At 43.9% G+C, this 20,520-nt stretch overlaps 1 protein-coding gene across 2 annotated transcripts in view; it reads left to right on the forward strand.

Annotated features, from left to right (window-relative positions):
- Ect2l (epithelial cell transforming 2 like) overlaps positions 1-20,520 on the forward strand; it is a 71,542-nt gene that overhangs the window by 40,710 nt on the left and 10,312 nt on the right. The window contains exons 8-17 of one of the 2 annotated variants that reach the window (XM_059272702.1): positions 1,080-1,208; positions 2,759-2,851; positions 4,635-4,817; positions 6,986-7,089; positions 10,373-10,498; positions 15,077-15,163; positions 17,440-17,654; positions 18,612-18,759; positions 19,953-20,026; positions 20,122-20,278. In XM_059272702.1, coding sequence (XP_059128685.1) covers positions 1,080-1,208; positions 2,759-2,851; positions 4,635-4,817; positions 6,986-7,089; positions 10,373-10,498; positions 15,077-15,163; positions 17,440-17,654; positions 18,612-18,759; positions 19,953-20,026; positions 20,122-20,278 — 1,316 coding nt within the window. The remainder of the gene's footprint in view (positions 1-1,079; positions 1,209-2,758; positions 2,852-4,634; positions 4,818-6,985; positions 7,090-10,372; positions 10,499-15,076; positions 15,164-17,439; positions 17,655-18,611; positions 18,760-19,952; positions 20,027-20,121; positions 20,279-20,520) is intronic. The other variant, XM_059272703.1, reaches the window with a different exon arrangement.

Genomic DNA, 20,520 nt, shown 5'->3' on the forward strand with positions numbered 1-20,520 from the left:
AACTCACTTGGTAGCCCAGGCTGGCCTCGAACTCACAGAGATCCGCCTGGCTCTGCCTCCTGAGTGCTGGGATTAAAGGCGTGCGCCACCACCGCCTGGCCCTAACTAGTTCTTATAGCTTAAATTAACCCATATTTTTTAACCTATGTTCTTTTCCATGGCTCAGTTACCTTTACTCTGTACTGCCTATCCCGCTTCCTCAGCATCTGGCTGGTGACAATGCCTTCTTCTTCCCAGAACTCTCTGTTCCCAGAAGTCCTGCCTGACTCTTCCTGCCTAGCTATTGGCCACTCAGCTCTTTACTAAACCAATCACAGTGACACATCTTCACACTGTGGGAAGGAATATTCCGCAGCAGGGCAGAACAAGTCACAAATCACTCCCGAGGAAGTGGAGGTAAAGGAGACTTTGAGGTGAAGTTGGCCAACTCTGAGAGCCTTATTTCTGCTCAGACCTTATTTTTTCATTGACAATTGCGGGAGCTTTTTCTACTTTGGAAATCAGTTGCAGGATCCCAGGGCTTGACCGGCCATTCACCTTAAACTCTGCTCAAATCCTGATTGGTGACTCCCAATGAAGCTGCATAATGAAGGCAGACACACAAAGACCAAAACCTAAGTGTCTAACACCTCATTAATACAGAGTGCAAAGGACCCTTTGGCCATAGTGCTGTTCAACGGCACTTTTTGTGGCCCTAACATGGTGCTTTTTGTTGTTGTTGTTTTGGGTGGTTTTTTTTGTTGTTGTTTTTTGTTTGTTTGTTTGTTTGTTTTGTTTTTTGAGACAGGGTTTCTCTATGTAGCTTTGCACCTTTCCTGGAACTTATTCTGTAGATCAGGCTGGCCTCGAACTCACAGAGATCTGCCTGGCTCTGCCTCCTGAGTGCTAGGATTAAAGGCGTGTGCCACCACCGCCCGGCTTAACATGGTGCTTTGCAAAGCACAGGTGCCCTGGAGATCTTAGTTTTAAGGGCAAATACTGTGTTTTGAACTTGTGATTTTCATCTTCACAGACTGCTAAAAGTTCCTGTTTATAATGATGTAACAAACCAATATTGATATTTCAATTTTTTTCCTTAGGCTATAAAATTTGTATTAAAAATTTACTGTCGCCTGAAGTGAGGGACTTCTGGGAGAAATTAGGAAGCTGTGTGGCCACCAAAGAAGAAGAGGGACGTGTAGACTTCTTTGTGCCTCTTGGAGCATCAGGTCAGCATCAACGTTCTAGAAAGGCAGGGGACATGTCTACTTATGGTTCTACTTTGTGTGCTTCTGAAATGCCTTCACAAATGAACCCACTTAATGCATGAATCAATGGCTCATTCCTTTTTACCATTGTAATTATAGCATGGAGTACCACCACACTGTATACAATAACTTGTTCATCTATACAATGTATTTTATAAGTGAAGCTGCTGTGAGCACACGTGGGAACGTGTGCATTCACTTCTCTAAGGTATATAAGACCCCAGTGGTGGACACTTTTACAAAGTGGTTGTGCACCTTTACTTTTCTAGAGAGTGTGTCTGAGAACGGCATGGCTCAACACAGTGATATTTATTTTAGTTTTAGCCATTCAAGTGGATAGAGAAGCGTCTCATGGTGGTTCTAATGTGCAGTCTCCTACTGAGTCATGATGCCGAGCATCATTTTATGTACTTATCCACCATTTAAAAATCTTCCTCAAGTGTCCGTTCAAGGATCTCGCACATTTTGAAAAGTAGTGTAATGCCCATGGAGGCCAGAAGAGGACGTCAGATCCTCCAGAACGGGAGTTACCACAAGGTTGTCAGAAGCCATGTGGGGATGGGAACCAAACCTGGATCCTCTAGAAATGAAGCAGTGCTCTTAACCTCTGAGCCATCCCTCCAGTTCCTGTATTTCTAAATTCCTTGCACAAAGATCATAAAGAGTTCCTCCTGCAAACTTCATAGGAATTTAAGTTTGCCATTTAGATCTGTGGCCCATTTGATTTATTTCAGAATGTGAGACATGGGTTGAAGTTTAATTTATTTTACATATGGGTACCTATTTTCCCAACACCATTCTTTGTAAGAAAGCCCCCACCCCCACCCCTGAACTTTATGTACAAGTTTACTGCAATCAGTTGATGATACGGACTTCAGTCCACTCTGTCTGTGGACTCTCTGTCTGATTTCATTATCAATGAAAACATTAGGCATTAAGTCCATCAGCTTCTACCATCTTGTTCCTAGAAGCAATAGGGTATTTATTTTTGGACAACAGAGAATTAAAATATCCCATCCATTACGTAAGTTTCTTTTCACGTAATTCAATCTATTCATTGAATTCAACAATCCACTCTATATTCCAATCTCTGTCACTGAATAAGGGGAGAAATTAATGCCATATTAAATCATGACTATTTTGTTGAATCCCGTGTTTATCTCTCTCAACCCTGTCCACTTTCAATGACAATTCTCCTTTACTCAGATTATTTTAGGAAACCCCTGTGAGGTTTTCTCTGTCTTTGGCTTAAGTATTCCAAACTTGCAGGTGAGCATTTGCATGCCCTCTTCCCACATCTTACTGCTTTATCCTCACAAATCAGGTGTTTGGACATCAGTCTGTAGGGATAAAGGTGAGACGTTCATGGGCTCTTTGACAGAAGGATTTGACTTGAAGATGACAGTTGCCTGTGTTTTTTCTCGGCCAGCTCTGCCATGCTTCTAAGTAATATCTGTCTGTTTCTGGAGAACCCTGTGCGTAAACTAATGCAAGCTTTTTGGACTGTGCAGAAGCAGGCATGGAAGTCCTTTCTCAGCTGTCTCAACTAACTGGCACGTTCTTCTCGGCCCCCACCGGAATTGCGACTGGTTCATACCAACACAGTAAGTGTGTATCTGAGAGCTGGCTGCTGTGCCCAGTAACATACGGCCACTTCAGCATCACTGAAGGGCAAGTACTAGGAAAACATGCCCTCTGTTTCATTTCCCCTCATCAGCAAGCAGCGGCTGTACACCCTTACTGATGTACACCTTTGCCGATGTACACCCATCCTGGTCTGCCTACGGCAATTGCTACTCTCTCTCTCAGGGGAACTGTCCCATAGATGTGTCCTTTCACGTCACTGAGTCATTCATTTAGAGGAGGATTTTATTTGCTGCAAATATTTTGCTTCAAGCCATCATTTACTAAAACCCTCTTTAAAGAGTTTATCAAAATTGCCCAGTTGCTGATTTAGAGAAAGAATGTGTCTTCCTAGTTTAAAAAAAAAAGAATGAATTTGGTTTTACTTGGGAACAGAAATTGAAGCCTTAAGGAAGCCTTAAGGAGCTGGAGAAGGGCTCGGCTTAGCCCCTACACAGTAGCATGATGAAGAAGGGAAATGGATCAAAAGAGAAATTACACTTGCGTATATACCTTCACAAGAAAGCTACTAACATCGGGTAAAAACGGAACACTGGCTGACCAGAGAACCACATGGCTGTCCTGCAATGTCACTCCTCATTTTCTCGTGGAAAACTCCCCTCAGCCTACCAAACAGGGCTTGGCCTGTCTTGGAAATGCTACGAACCCCGATGCTTTCGTCCCCAAAGGCCTTTCGTGACTGGGGGGAGTTGGCACGAGCGGAGCGGGACACTTTTAAGGGAAATGATCCCATGTAGAGGAACAGAAAGCACATTGACTTCACAGTTCCCAGAGTTCTGAAGCAGACACAGCTGGTTCACTGTAGTTCACACAACATCAGCAAACGATGGTGTCTGAGGCTCTGTGGAGAGAGCTGCCCAGCTCAGAGCAACAAGGCTTGCACCCTGTTGTCCGCCCTGTCCTTTTCTCTTTCGGTGGTTTCTTCTTACTCTGCTTGTAAAAGAACACATTTAGAAAGTGTTGCATAGGCTTGTCAGTGACAGGAGAAACAAATGGATCTTACTATCCATTCGGGTAAACAACAACAACAACAAAACCAGTGGGCCACTCCATCATGATGTAGTTGCTTTGCAAGGAGACTAACTTTCTTACCCATCCCCTATAGCTGTGTGGAATATTTTGAGTTCCCCGTAATTTGAGAGAGGCAGGAGTGGCTGCTGTGGGTTGGCCTTGAATGGCTTGGCAGGGGCGTGGGAAGTGCTGAGTAGGAAGAATTCTCACTTTTAGAATGGAGAGATACAGTCTTACTTACATCCATCCACTCGGCTTCCCAAAGCACCAGGCAGTGACTTCATTTCCAATTTCAAGTAGAGCATGTCAACCTTATCTGCCATGAACAGACGGGCATTCACTGTGTTCTTTTCGAGTTTCTTATTTTACCCCCGAAAGCAGGCTGTGGCTGCTTATCTTCTCCCAAGAAGGGACACTGTGCCCAGTATAAAGACAGCTGAGTTGGTTGTACTTTAAACAAAAAGTAGAAATCCCCTGCTTCAGGTCAAGTCTTGAGCTACTTGGAGAGCTCAAGGCCAATGAGAGGCCTTGTCTCAAATAATAGGGTAGACAGCACCTGGGAAACAACCCCTGAAGTTGATGTCTGACCTCTACATCTAGGTGCACACATGTGCATTCACACACATGTACACCTGTACACATACACACACACACATAACGTACGTACATATGTATGTACATACGCATGCAGTGATCTCAAGTCTTCAATAATAAAAGTAAAAATCCTGTCAGTTCTTAGTGACTGGCTGGGGGCACAGCAGGACAGACCACCTCCTTCTAACTACTTCAGTGAGTCCAAGCTGCAGGCATGGTCCAGCTTCACAGACTCCCTGGAAGACACCTTGAAGTCAGTGAGGAAGGAGTTACATCCACTCTTCAAGAACTTGCAGAAGAGTATCAGTGGCCAGATCATAGGTAAGATCTCTGACACTTTTGCTGCAGATCAGGCCAGAGCTTATTTATTACTTGAGAAAATTCAAGACTGAGAACGGCATAAGCAAAACCCAGCTGTAACACATGCTTGGTCAGACATCACCTCCTTGGTTTTTCAAATACTCAAGAGAAAACTAGCCGTGCTCAGAATGTTGGAAATGACTCCTGTTTTCAGGTGTCTCCATCTTATTGGTCCATACGGCAGCCCATCTGCCCTGGACAGAACTTGCTTTTTGCCCAGTTAGAGAACGGTATCTTTTGCCACTATGACCTTCTAGCAGTTAAGCAACTCTTACTCATGGTATCTATTATACAACTTGTTGTAGCTGGAAGGTTTCTCTGGTCCCACCCGGCCCCATGGGCCACAGCCATTTATAAAATAATCACCCAGAGGCTTAATATTATTTACAAACTGTATGGTCTAGGGAAGGCCTCTTGCTAACAAGCTCTTATATCTTAAATTAACCCATTTCTATTAATCTATGTATTGCCACATGTTCCGTGGCTTTACCTGCATCCCATTACATGTTGCTCCTTGGGTGGTGTCTCCCTAGACTCCGCCTTTCTTTTCCTGTCTTTCTCCTTTCCTGCCTGCCTCTAAGCTGCCTTGCCATAGGCCAAAGCAGCTTATTTATCAACCAATGGGAACAACATATATTCACAGCCCACAGAAAGACATTTCCCAGCAACTTGTTCTACAGTTCAGTTAGTATCTAAAATACATAATTCACCCAGATGCCTCAGGCAGATAAGCCCATTCGGGTTCCCCTCCAAATATGCATATAAATTATATATTACAATTTTCTCCTTAAACAATGAAATAAAATATGCAGCTTGGTGCTGGGTTCCATGGTCTTTTAATGAGCCTGCTGGACAGCACGGAATCAATTTTCCATTCCCACTCCATTCCCCTGATCAACGTACCATAATAATCTTTGTAGAATAATGTACTCTCAACATTAAATCACAGACTAAACCAGTCTATTCTTTAAAATGAAGTACTTTGACCATCTGGGTAAATATGTCCCCCTTCATCCCTAACCATCTCTTCATATTTAAACATTCCGTCTGACTAAGACAGTATCATTTGAACACTACAGACCCATGCCTTCCTCCCTTTCCCTGTGGTACATACAAACAGTAGCACATGTGTGTAGCACAGATATTTTGTCCATCAGTACATATTCTACATTTTGATTCACAAATGCCTCTTATGTGGAGATCTTCCCCTGTATTTTCCTGTACGATCACATTTAGGAAAGGCTAAACCAATATTCTTAAATAGTTTAGAAACTATAAACCAGCCAGGTGGTGGTGGTGCACACCTTATATCCCAGCACTCATGAGGCAGAGGCAGGTGGATCTCTGAGTTCGAGGTCAACCTGGTCTATGTAGAGAAACCCTGTCTTGAAAAAAAACCGAAAGAAAAACAAAATTATTTAGTTGGGCAGTGGTGGTACACACACCGTTAATACCAGCACTTGAAAGGTAGAGACAGGAGGATCTCTGTGAGTTCAAGGCCAGCCTGGTCTATAAAGTAAGTTCCAGGACAGCCAGGGCTACACAGAGAAACCCTGTCTCAAAAAACAAACAAACAAATAAACAAAACACCTCCCCAAACAAAAACTATAAACCAGGAGAAATAATTCTTCCTTTTTCTCTTATAGATACTAAGATTAGATAGAAAAATGGAAAAGTAAATATTTTTTTTATGAAAGTATGTTGGCAATGAGAAGTCAATGGGAAAAGCTGTTTTCCAGTAAAAGCATGTAGATATTAAAATATTAAAATTTGATAGATACCATTGTATGCAAACTACTTTCTTTAAATTTAAAATGTTTACATTTGAACACAAGGTGAGGGGAAATGGGAGAATGTACATTGGATCTAACATCTAACATACAAGGTTCCATTCATAATTTCTCTTATTATTGTCTAATTCTTAGATTCCAGTTCAGTGTTGGTTTTACCACATTGAAATCGCTTCGACTCCTTTCCTATTGTATAACAGAGCTTCTCATGGCAATCATAAAAATGTGGTTCTGTTCCTTGCATTGTTGACCACTAAAAAACGTAACTGTGATGACTGTTTTCTTTACCACCACATGGCTTGCATGAATTAAGTACAGTGTATGTGCCTTACATTTCAGGGCAATTTATGTTTGATGCTCTGAGTATGGCCAGCATTCTTCAGAACCAAGATGCTGCACAGGCTCTGGCCGATGGGCTGATGGAGTTGTCAAAAGAAGGCTCTGTAAGTGTTTTTGTTGAAGAAAGAAAACAGGACAAATTTCAGCACAAATAAATCCCTAGTTTACATTTGTTACCTTTTACCAGTTTATTGCTCTGGGACACAGATCCTCAGAGAAATTATATCAGTTTATAAAAGCAGACACAGAGAGATTCTGGACTCAAGATGTGATTTACTAAGGGTATAAAACAGAGAAGCAGGAGACCTCCTGGGTTATTTAAAGTCTATTAATTTGTGTGCTGTTTTCTGTCTCGTGCCTAATTTCAGTCAGAAGAAAGTTCTAATTTCGTTCACTCACGGCCTTATAGGTTAGAAAACTTGTAGTCTACATAAACGTTATACAGTAGTATGAGCCGGGGAACCACAACACGGGAAAACAGGTACAATGTGATGATGGGCAAAGGGGGTTAGATGAGGAAGGGTAGGAAAGAAAACCAAAAGAAAAACAGGCAAGGCAGCATTTGGGGGCTAGGGATACTTGGCGGGTCTCAAGAAGCATTTATATTATCATGGCGTCTCGGACAGTTTACCAGGAAAGGCAGCGTACATTTCAGAAGACTATAAGAGGTTGGTTGGCCTGGGAGCTAGCATAGTGTCTTCCTTGTAAGTGTGAGGACCTGAGTTTGACCCCAGAACCTATGTGCAAGCAAGTGAGGTGTGGTGGCAGATGCCTGTAATTCAAGTGCTGGGGAGGGAGAAATAGGTGGATCCCTGGGGCTCTCTGGCTAGCCAACATTACTTACTTGGTGAGTTCCAGACCAATGAGAAAACCTCTTTAATATAAAAAGTGGACAGTGCCAAGATTGTCCTCTGGCTTACACACACACACACACACATACACACACACACACACACACACACACACACACACACACACAAGGTTGGTCCATAGGCTCCCTTTCTCACAGCCTCAAGGATAACTGTGAAGCTGAGGGAAACTGTGAAGACATTCGGGAGGAAGTCAGAATAAAAGAGGAAGAAGCCATGATTGGTGCATTCTCAGGGCTGTGCATGATCTTTACTCTTCAAGGACCGACTCCCTCCTCCTGTGGTGATTCTACCATTTCCACATGATCTATGCACACATTCCCTCCCCTTGCTGCTGTTTGTCTGCTCTGGTTTCCCTTGGTTTTCTGGGGGCAGCACCAGAAAGCTGCAGGCTTAGCTACACTGTATGGACCTACTCTTAGCCATGGACTTCCTGCCACAGAGTCAGCTCAGGGGTACTCCAACCTGACACCCAGTGAGTCAAGGCCTTGACAAGTTTCTCTGTTGAGCTGATCATGGATATTTAGTGACCCAAAGGCCTGGAAAGATCTGTAGCTGTTAAGTTTCTCCAGTCCCACCCAGCCCTGTGGTCCCACAGCTGCTTATAAAATAATCACTCAGAGGCTTAATATTAATTGCAAATTATATGGCCTGTGGGTCAGGCTTCTTGCTAGCTAGCTCTTATAACTTAACCCATTTCTATTCATTTATATATTGCCATGTGGCCATGGCGGACAGGTCTGCTGGCATCTTGTTGCTCCTTTGGTGGTGGGTTGTCATCTCTTCGACTCTACCCTTCCTCCTCTTGTGTTCAGTTTGAATGCACCACCTTACCTTATCCTGCCCTGCCATAGGCCAATGCGGCTTTATTTATCAACCAATCAGAGCAACACATATTCACAGCATATAGAAAGACATCCCACAGCAAAGATCCTGCACTTTCTCTCAAACACCAATTGGCTAAACATGTTTGGTGGAGGAAAAACCATAGATGGCATAATTTTGATGAGGCTTCAACCTACAGTGTGAGAAGGAAGCAGACTCCATGGTGTGTTCACAGTGCTTCTGCCCTGCGCCTCTCCGAGGCTTGCTTCTCTCCTGAGAGACCACAAGATCCATGCTGGTCTTTTCTTCATCTAGTCAAGGGTTGTTGTAAGCCACTTTGAGTCTAAAGATCTCGAGAGATCCCTCCCCAAGAACTTGTATTGTGAAAAAACGCTGAGCATTAAGAGTATATCTGTTAACCAGAATATGGGATGATGAGAAATTTACTAATATTAGTTGAATAACAATTACTCTGTTTTCCAGTCATATGATTTAAACAGAGAGCTGAAAAGTCTGCTAAAAATGTGTCCTCTCTTTTTCATGTATCCATGTATAGTGCACATGTGGGCATTGGTGTGTGTGTGTGTGTGTGTGTGTGTGTGTGTGTGTGTTGTAGAATATTATTTTAACTATTTTAACTGGGCAAAGATGTGGTACATTTGTTTATGCTGTGGAATATTACTTTAATTGTTTAAAGGTATGTTACTTTTAATTATGTAAAGATGTATTATATTTGTTTCAGCTTGCCTGCCTAAGGCACCTGATTGGTCTAATAAAGAGCTGAACAGCCAATAGCTAGGCAGAGAAACGATAGGCAGGGCTGGCAGGAAGAGAGAATAAATCGGAGGAGAAATCTAGGCTCCAGAGGAAGGAAGAAGGAGAGAAGAAGGAGAAGAGAATGAGAGATATGCCTGGCGCCAGAAGCCAGGGAGCCGCCAGCCAGCAGACACTAGAAGCAGTGAAAGTAAGATATACAGAAAGTTTGGGCCAGGCGGTGGTGGCACACACCTTAAATCCCAGCACTCGGGAGGCAGAGGCAGGTGAATCTCTGGGAGTTCAAGGCCAGCCTGGGCTACAGAGTGAGTTGCAGGACAGGCTCCAAAGCTACCCAGAGAAACCCTGTCTCGAAAAACAAAACAAACAAACAAAAAAGATATACAGAAAGAAACTAAAAAGCCCCTGAGGCAAAAGGTAGATAAAGAGAAACAGGTTAATTTAAAAGAGCTAGTCAGAAAAGAGCCAAGCTAAGGCTGAGCATTCAAAACTAATAATGAGTCACTGTGTCACGATTTGGGAGCTGCTTGGTGGCCCCAAAGAAAAAGCCTGGTACATGTGTGTGACGTATGACGTCTATGTGTGTCTGCAGGGCAGAGGTTGGCATCAGGTGTTTCCTTGATCACTCCCTGCCTCATGTTTTGAGACAGGGGCACTCACTAACCCTGCAGCTCATTGATTGGGTTAGGCCGGCTGGCCAGTGAGTTCTGGGGCTCCATCTGAGCACTTACCCAGGGTTACAGGTATGTAACACCAGAGCCCAGTTTTCCTTTGGTACTGGGATCAGAACTCAGGCCCTCAAGGTCACACAGGCCCTTACCAACTGAACCCAGCCCACGCTCTCTTTTCTGTCGTATATTTAGTATGTCAGATGAAAGTTTTAAATAGGATTTTTTGCGGGGTGGGGTTCATTTCTCAGGACAAACCTCTGGAATTTTTGTCATATTTCCTACTGAAGAAATCTAGTAAGAGGAGCGAGGAATTTGAAGGAAATGATATTCTGATAGAACGTGACGTAAAAGTAACACCGGATCCACTCACCAAGGTAAAAGTTGCTGTTGTGTTTTTCCATGCCATGGTGCTTCTCTGTAAAGTGAGGCTCCTGTGGGGAAGATCTCCTGAAGGATGATGGTTTTCCTGAAGAGCTTCCAGCAGCCAATTGTTTTAGGAAGATCCCTGTCACGGACTATTGTTAGATAGGGTGTTCCGTGGTACTCAACGTGAGTGGCATTTCAGCCACTTCAGAGCACAGCTCCTCCGCTGACTTGAGAGCTGTGTTTTGCTGCAGGAGGGCGCAAATTTGTATTTTGCTTCACCACTTACTCAGCTGAGTTCTCACTGAGGTAACTTGAAAAAAAAAAATCACAGACTAAGACCCTTTGTGTTGTATATCAAACTAAGACAGGGCACACGCCTTTAATCCCGGCACTTGGGAGGCAGAAGCAGGTGGATCTCTGTGAGTTCGAGGCCAATCTGGTCTATGTATCAAGTTCCAGGCCAGCCAGGACTGTATGATGAGACTCTGTCAAAAAACAAACAAACAAACAAACAAACAAACAAACAAACAAACAAGAGAATTCCTTTTTTTCCTCTTCCTCCTCTTCCTCTTCTTTATCCTCTTCTCCCTCCTCTTCGATTTTGTGAGAAAAGGTCTCCTGTATCCCAGGCTGACTTTGAACTCACCATGGAGCTGAGGAAGACCTTGAACTCCTGCTCTTCCTGCCCCTTACTTCTTGGCTTCTGGGATCACAGGTGTGTGCCACTGTGCTAGGCTTTTGAAGAGCTGAGATCAAGCCCTGGGTTTCATAAATGACAGGAGAAGACAGGCTACAGAAGACCTCCTTTTTCAGTTGAGATTCAAATTTATAAAAAAAAAAAAAGTTGAAGCTAATCCTTCACAAGAGAATAATTTTGTCAGTGCTTGATTCAGACCCCCCCACACTCTTGGCTACATGAAATAATCAGAATTCATTGTCATTCACAGAACTGATTCATTGCATGGAGAAAAAGTAGCATTATAGAACCACTTATACCCAGGGAAAAGATATTTGAGGGCTTAGGACGCTGTCACCCAATGCAAAGTCCCCATCTAGACTGTTCGTAGGTATAGACTTCTGAGCTGCCCCTGCAGGTGAATCACCTGCTGCTCTATTCACACGACGTTCTGAAATTCATTAGTGCATCCCTAGAGCACAGCACAGGGCAGAGCCCAGGAGACCTGCTGGACATTTCTCTTTGCTGTGTACCCTGCTAGACCACGCAGAAAGGGGCTATCTCCACACACTAGGGTTTAGTTTTAAAACTATAGATATTTGTTTAGAAGAGCTCATAAGCCCACAGTTACAAGAATGGAAATAATGATATCTCTCAGATGCAAGTCCTGAAGGGGCTTGTGCAATAAGGACTTGTCTATCAAATCCAGATCTCTTCTGTCTCTGCCTGCCTGCCTGCCTGCCTGATATTCATCCATCTATCCATCCATCCATCCATCCATCCATCCATCCATCCATGCACCCACCCACCCATCTTAATCATTACACTGAGTCTGAAATGTCCCCACAGGTTCTTGTTTCAAGTGTTTAGTTCCAGCGTGTGGTACCATTTAGAAGTCTTTGGGAACCTGCCTGGTGAAAGTTGGTTACTAGTGTCAGGCCCTAGAAGGTTATACCTGGTTCTGGTCCATGCCATGTGGCTAAGTTATCACCTCCTGCTCCAGTAGCCATTGTAGGAGATGAGCCACCCTGCCTTTGCCACCACAATGGACTGAGATCCTCTGAAACTGTGAGCCACAATAAATCCCTTCTCCATTAAGTTGCTTCTGTTGGGTGTCCCGTCACAGTGATAGGAGAGTAACTAATGCAGTCACTATTCTGTCTCCTCGGCCTCCTCATGTTGCTGTCCAAGCAGTCCTTACTCGGGGCTGCTGTGTGCCTGCATGGCTTTCTGTAGTATTTACACTAACATTGTGCAATCTTGGAGATGAGTGACAATAATAAACATCCCCAGATTCTTTCAAGGGTGTGCCCCCCCCCCCCCATGACCCAATGTCCTTTTGCTAGGCCCCACCTCTCAACGTTGCTACAGAGCAGTGACTATACTTTCAATGCATGGTCTTTGAGGGACATTTGAGAATAAGCAATAGTGGGTGGTTTTCCACGGTAGAGCACCTACCTTATCTGAGAGGTGGCAGTCTAATTCTGCAGGGTTTCTGCTGTCCTAATTTTGAGACAGTGTGAGTCTGATTCTCACTTTACATCTGCAGTTGCTTTCTCTCGCAGAGCCACTGGTGTCTCCAAGGAGTTGACAAAGTGATGGTTCCCTGGCTATAAATAACTAGTGCTGTAATTTATTTTAAAGCGAAGAGTGTTCCACTCACAGGGACATTCTCAAGTTGTTTTGTTTTTTTCTTTTTTTTTTTTCTCAAAATTCAAAGGCTCCTCCCTCCCTAAGCCAAAAGTCTAAACATATACCAGGCTGGCATGAGACAACCATACATGGGAAGGAAGAGCAGAGAGTCCCTGGAGCAGACAGGCATTCTAGTGGGTAGAGACTGCAAACCAGGAAGAGAGCTGAGAATGGCTATTGCTCAGGGACCACCTCCTGTGCCCAAGTTTGTGCCCGCTATAAACTGTTGACATGACTGTTCCATGGTGTAGTTAAGGGGAAGGTTTTTATATCTGATATGAGAGAGAAAGCAGCTAGAGCATAGCAGAGTGAGAGAGCAAGAAAAAGAGAGAGAGAGAGAGAGAGAGAGAGAGAGAGAGAGAGAATGAGAATAGCAGGGTTATAAGGAGAATGAGTTGCTGAGGGAGGGAGCCCATGTGCTGGAGGGAGTTTAGTACAGGAGGAGGTGAGGAAAAACTAGGATGCTAGCCTGGGTTTTGAAATGTGAAACAGGCACTTGTGATACTGCAGGAGCCTGGAGGCCAGCATGTGCTTTGATATGCTAATAGGCACCACAGGTAGCCAGTTTGTCCCTTCTCATAGAGGTAACTGGAAATGACTCCTTTTCGTAGATGAGAACCAGTTTCACAAGCTCCCGAGGAATTCTGGCTTTTATCTAACAGCCAGAAATCCTCCTATAGTTCAGGTTGAGTCCATTTCTGGATATTTGGACTGCTTTTTGGAGTTTGGGGAATTGAAGTTGTCTTTGGACCTGACAGCTGCTCTATGAAACCACACAGTAACATTTTCTCCTGGTAAAGTAAAAGGAGTCTTGGTTGAAAACTGATGTTTATAGCCAGGCCTGATGGTGTATGCCTGTAATCCTAGTATTTAGGAGGTGCTAGAAGGGTCAAGAGTTCAAGGTCAGCCTTAGCTAAAGAGCAAATCTAAAGAGGTATAGGGTACTGGGAACTCTGTCTCAAGGAAACAAGACAAGCAAATCCTCAAACAAGGGGATGTTTGTCCTCCAACCTCTTTCAGGGACAGCAGGGGATCTCCACTAAGAGTTTTAGCTTTGAGTAGTAAAAGCAGCTGTCTTCTGACAGGAACATTGGGCTATTGTTCTGTTGCTAGAGGGGACCCTGGGGTGCTGCTCAGGTAACCAGGGGACTTTTTAATTCTGATGCACTAATTTATAGACAGGCTGCAAGGTATGATAAAGAGAGAAAAAGCCATATTTAAATGTGAAAACAGACAAATCTTGGAAGAGTATGTGAACTGTTTTATGACACTTTATCATGAGTTGAAAAAGGGTGAATTTTATAAAGTGTTAGAGCCCGTTCTTTCTAGCATCTTCAAAGTGAGATAAGCCACTTCCCAGCAGCTGTGAAGGGAAAAAGCAGCATCTAGGTCAAGCCCACTGTCAGGAGTGTGGAGATGCTTTAAGCTTGAGAGGCGCCCTGAAGGGCAGGACCCCCACCCTACCTTTCAGGGAAGAAGCTAGAATTTAGTTTTTAGGTATAGTAGCTCAAAGGAAGCTAAAGGCTGTTTATATTTTTATATTTTGTGTGTGCACATGTACATGTGTACATGTGTGGAGACCAGAGTAGTATTTTCTATTGTTCTCCATCCACCCACCCACCCATCCATCCATCCATCCATCCATCCATCCACCCATCCATCTTTATTGAGGCAGGGTCTCTTCACTGTGCCTGGAGCTTGCTGTTCTAGAAAGATTAGCTGACCAGCAAACCCCAGAGACCCTCCTAGCTCTTCCTCCTAAGGCTGGGATTACATGTGTACACATGGGCACTTTTACCCACTGAACCAGCTCCTAAGCCCCTAAGTCAGTGGTTCTTAGCCTTCCTAACGCTTTGACCCTTTAATATAGCTCCCCATGCTGTGGTGACTCCCAACCATGAAATTATTTCATTGCTACTTCATAACTGTAATTTTGCTATTATGAAACATGAGGTAAATATCTGGCATGCAGGATATCTGATGTGACCCCCCCCCCAAAGGAGTTGAGAACCACTGCCCTAAAGGCTGTTATTAAAAACATAAATCTTAGTTTAAGAGCGGCACCGCATTTGTCAAGCGCTTAATTCATTGCCTAGGGACCCTGTGATGAGACCTGAAGGGAGATGGCTTCCCAAGGCTCGTGTGGGCAGAGTACTGAATGGGCTTTCAGGGACCACAGGACCCACCTCCAAGTAACCAAGTTCCATTTCCTCTTCAGGAAAGAAGTGCCACAGAAGACAGTTCTCAGGACACAAAGTCAAGTCCAAGCCCAAGCGACCTGAACATGGAGGTGCTGGTTAAGCTGGTAAGCCACCTATTACCAACTAGGATCTTATCAGTGTTGCCACCGACAGGGAAGTCATTATTTACCATGGTTAGTTCTTTGTTTTCCTTGGAAACATCCCTTAAAGAGAGGAACAACCAATCGACTACTTAATTGAACTGGAGGAAAAGATCGATTTTTCTTTTCCCCTGTAATTATGCTATAGACTCAGAAGTTGATTCCAAGGATGGAGATGTGACATCTGGGAGAAAACCAGTTTGTATGTGACCCCCATGATTTTCCATGACTAAGGACATCATTTAAAAAAAGGATACATGGCCGGGCAGTGGTGGCGCACGCCTTTAATCCCAGCACTCGGGAGGCAGAGCCAGGCGGATCTCTGTGAGTTCGAGGCCAGCCTGGACTACCAAGTGAGTTCCAGGAAAGGCGCAAAGCTACACAGAGAAACCCTGTCTCGAAAAACAAAAAAAACAAAAACAAAACAAAAAAAAAAACCAACAACAAAAAAAAGGATACATGGGCGTGAAGATTTGCAGTTTCTAATTAGCCCACTAACTTACAGGCTAACTTCAAAAGCTTACTCTTAATATGTTTATCTAATTATTCTTTATCAGTAAAAACTTGGGAGTCAGATATGGGGTAAGAACCTGAATGATCAGACACACAGTGAAGAATTGACCAGTGACCTTCTCTCTTGTTCCTCTATCCAAAAAGGCTGAAATCCTCTCTAAGCCCTGCCCTACAACTTCCTGACTTTCACTGTTCTCAATCCTCCAAAACTTCTATGGTTAATTTTGGTCAGCTAGTTGCTAGCTCCACCCTCTGATTCAAAGGAAACTTTATTGTCAGAATGCGATCAAAATATCACACAACATACTCTAGTCAGTATATAGGACGTGCTCTGCCCTGGGCTGAAGAACAGCATTTAGAGAGGGATGTCAGACATGCAGAGACTGTTCCAGCTGCCAAAATGCACAGCATGCATGTATTAGTTTGGAGTATTCAACATGGCTTCACATTTGTTTACATTTCTTTTTCCAAAGACTCCAAAGACGTTAGTATCCACAGTTTTACAGATGAACATCTGAGTTAGAAAACCTAAGTGACTTTACCTAAGGTTAGACTCTCAGAGAGAAAAAATGTGTGTGAGTTCTACAGCCTTGAGCTTGAACTTAGAGATTTTTAGAGTCCCTTCACACCTAGGGAGGGTCCAGGACAGGCCTTTCCCTTAGGACATGGTTTCTCACTCTCCCTACAGACCAGTTTCTAGAAATCAGCAGGGAAAGTCATCACAAACAGGTGGTAACAACTGCTACAGCCTTCTGCTTATTGGAGGTTACACGCCTGTACTACCATACCTGGCTTGGATTATTATTTTTTAATTGTTTTTGGCCATGCTAGGACTTGAATTTAGAGTCACTCTATACAAGTGCTCTACTGGTGAGTTGTATCCTTGGCTCTTGTTTTTTTTTTTTTTTTTTTTTTTTTTCTTTTTTTGAGACCGGGGTTTGCTATATGGCCTAGGCTGACTTTTAATTCACAATCCTCTTGCCTCATGAGAACTCCCAAGGTATGTGTACCCATGTCTTGCCTAGGATTTTTTTTGTTTTTAAGACATTTAATTCTACTTGGAGACAGAAGAATTGTATGGAAAAGCATTTGTCCTTGGAGGTTGGGGTCTAGGATCAGAGCCTGATGGTTTAGGCTCACATGTAGTTTGCCTAGCATGTACAGGACTGGGTTCAATCCCCAGGGCCAGAAAAACAGGTCTTTTGTTTTCTAGTGATAAGTGGAAAAACAAAAAGAACACTAAAATTGTCCAGTAGAGCAGGTGTGTAAGGTCTTCTATGCTGTTCTATTAACAGAGAGAGCATAAAATCACTTTCGGATCAGAAAGGTAGGAGCCGAATGAACGTTCCTGCCATTCCCAGAGGAAGGGTGATTTTACAGGGGTATTCCCCACCCTATCTGATGTCAACCAAGACATCTTTGGCTATGTGTGGGGAGGGAGGAAATAAGCTTGTGCATACAGTGGGCACTTCATGTTCCGTTCCTTATGCTATCGCAGTGGATGAGAAAGAGCCGAAGACATTCAAGAGTGGGTAGGCCACCACCAGCTGTCTGTCTCAGCTCACTAAGCTGCTGGGTGGCTTCTAGATCTACACCATTGCCACCTTCCCTTAAGACGATCCCTCTTTTGGGTCTTGCCTCTTCCTCCTCTTCAGGCGTCTTGCTATGGGCCCTTGCTGAGGGCCTCAGTCATTACATTTCTCCTGAATTCCTGACGTTTTCTACAGGAGAGAAAGCTAAAGATGAACTCAGTAGAGAAACGAACCCAAGTTGTGAGGGAGCTTGTACAGAGCGAGAGACGGTATGTGCAGATGCTGGGCATCGTGAGGGATGTGTACGCCAGGCCCCTGAGGGCAGCGCTCTCCTCAAACAGAGCCATTCTGAGTGCTGCCAACACACACATCATTTTCTCTGATATTCTACGCATCTTAGATCTCAACAGGTAAACCCTAAAGATGGATTCTTTAAAATGTGGGAAGAGCACATTTTGTCTCAAAAGTCCCACTGTGGCTCAGCCTTCTCTATCTTCTTGGGGACCCATTACCTGGAAGAGCAGAGAGTCAGCCTCTTTTGCATGTCACTTGACAGCTACCACCAGCAGTGATGGCTTCCAGTCCGACCCCTGCCCCAGGTCACAAGTGTGAGAAAGAGTTCAATGCCGAGGCATTCTGTAATCAACAGACCGCTCACACAAAAGTCCATGGGAAAGAGTCAACATCTAACTGAGGAACAGGACAGGAATACAAGGAGTCAATGGGAATAGGGAACTTTTCCATTGTGGGTTTCCTATATGTATCAAGAGATTGAGAAGAACAGTGGTTTCTACCTGTGGTAGGGTTAAGTGAGCCAAGTGCTGGTCTTAGTCAATGTCTACAGATCTGGAGAGAGAGTTCCTCACCTCTCTGGGCCCAGCGCCTACCCAGTTCCAAGGCTGACGAGACCTCTTTCAGTTTTCATGGCCTGGAATGGCTGAGAAGGGTCACCTTGGATCTGTAGAGTATGCGGGCTGTATGCAAGTTATGGCTGTATGCATTTAAAGGTTAAAGGCCAAGGCCTTGAAGCTTTTGAAGGCTCCATTCTCCTCAGAGGACTGTGAGTGTGTCCATAGCTCTGGCTCTCTGAGGGTGGGACAGTTAGAAGTGGTTCTATTGTAGGAAGCTGGATTCTGACAAAAGATTAATGTAAAACATGGGCTCCTGGACAGCCAACCTCCTCCCTTACTGCCCAGCTCTCTTAATCCTGTCAAATTCAGACTTCTCTGTGGTAAAGCACTCAATTGGTCAAAATCAAATCCTACCACAAAACATTAGGCAGAAAAGCCTATACCAATGAATTCATTGCTTATGTTTGGAGGCTCTCACAGGCTCCTATCTCTAGATACAATCTTCTCGTGTTGTAGAGAATTTCTAGATAACCTAAGAGACAGACTACAGGAATGGAGCCCAGCCCACTGTGTGGGAGAAATATTCATAAAGTTTGGAAGGCAGTTGAACACATATACCAATTTCTTCAACAACTATCCAGTGGTTCTGAAAACCATCGAGAAGGTAAGTGGCTGTTACCTCCATGCTAACACTGTACAACTCAAAAGACTGAGGTAAATGGGGAGGGGTGTTTCTCAGCTGCTCCCTCTCAGGTCTCCTCCCATATACTTGGAGCTTCTTGAGGACAGGGACCTTGACATGGAGGCCAACACAGCGGTGGGCATACAGCAGAGCTCAGGAACTGATAGTTGACCTGTAGCAATCCTCATATACACTGCCAAATTTTCATATATTCCAGCCACTTAGTGACAGGACATTGAACAAGTTGGAGCAAGATTGTGAGCTCTGAATACTCTGCTGCTGCAACGGCAGGGGAAAGGGCACACAAGGTTGGCTCAATGGACACCTTGACCATGACTTTTGAACTTGAGGTCAAGAATTAGAGCAATGAGTGGCATCAGAAACAAACTGGTGGCAAAACCTATATAGCCATGGCCAATACTGATACCTTCTTCATTAGCACAAGGAGTGCATACAGCTGCTCAATACATTTAACTACGGTAGCTATTATTATTCCAACACCACCAAGTCTTGTTAAGTCCTTTAATTGTTTGCAGGTATAAATGACCTTATTTCTACAATATTTGGGGGGCTTGAAATCAGCAAATCTTGGACTCAGACATTAGCAATATTGACATCTTTTAGACGTGTACACACTGAATGGAAGGACATAGTTTCACGGGTATACTCGTGGTGATAAATGAGTGCATTTGACACGGACATTAAGAATAGTGGAATACTTTTGTAGTATCACTCTGGAAAACATGACTGACAGCATTAAAGGTGACTATCAGTGATTACAGAAATTAAGTTGGATTTATTGCATGGCAGACCCTTTATGGGTGGGATTCCGTTCCCTCACTCTGAGATTCCATTCATTTTACAGATGAGAAAGTCGGGTAACTTGACAAGGTCACCTACTCAATTTATTCTAGTTACAGTCCAATCCTATCTTAATTATAAATCTCCATTTCTCTCTATTGATTAAGTTAATGGATATGGGTAGATCTGTGGCATAATTAAAATACTGGAGTTAATGTATTAGAACACATGAATAGTACTATTGATACTTCGATTAGATGGAGATGCTCCCTTCTTGCTTTGGTGTTCCGTAGATCATCACTTGCTGGTGGAACACAAGGCTTTATAACTCTCTGACAGAGCAAAGATTTGACAACGTAATTCTCACCTTTTAGTGCAGAGAAATGACCCCAGCATTCCGAGCTTTCTTGAAGAGGCATGATAAGACCATTGTTACCAGAATGCTGAGGTGAGTTTCTAGGGAGAGCACAGCTGGGCACTCAAGGGCAGATTCTCCATGATCAAAAGTACTAACCAGGGCACCCTACCCTATGCCCTGTACAGCCTGCCAGAGCTGCTTCTGTACCCATCCCGGAGATTTGGAGAATATATTCACCTGCTCTATGCTCTGAGACTCCATACTCCCGCAGGACATACAGACCGTGGGGACCTGACCACTGCAATTGATCAAATCAAGAAATATGAAGACTACATAGAGCAGGTGGGTTGCCGATATTCACGTGTACCCTTCAGAATGTTTCTGTGCTCTTGTGGTGGTCTCTCTTGAAGACCCAGGATGTCCTCTTTTCCCCTTTTAAAGTTAAATCCAAAGTCCTATTTCACAAATTTTGGACATAAAAGGCATCTATTCCAAGCCAAACAGGGTGAGACAATGTTTCCAGATAACTGTATGGTCACAGTGCTCCCCCGCACACTTCATTTTAAACAGGGTCTAATGTGTCC

Source organism: Peromyscus eremicus, chromosome 8b, assembly GCF_949786415.1.
Source record: "Peromyscus eremicus chromosome 8b, PerEre_H2_v1, whole genome shotgun sequence".
Taxonomy (NCBI): domain Eukaryota; kingdom Metazoa; phylum Chordata; class Mammalia; order Rodentia; family Cricetidae; genus Peromyscus; species Peromyscus eremicus.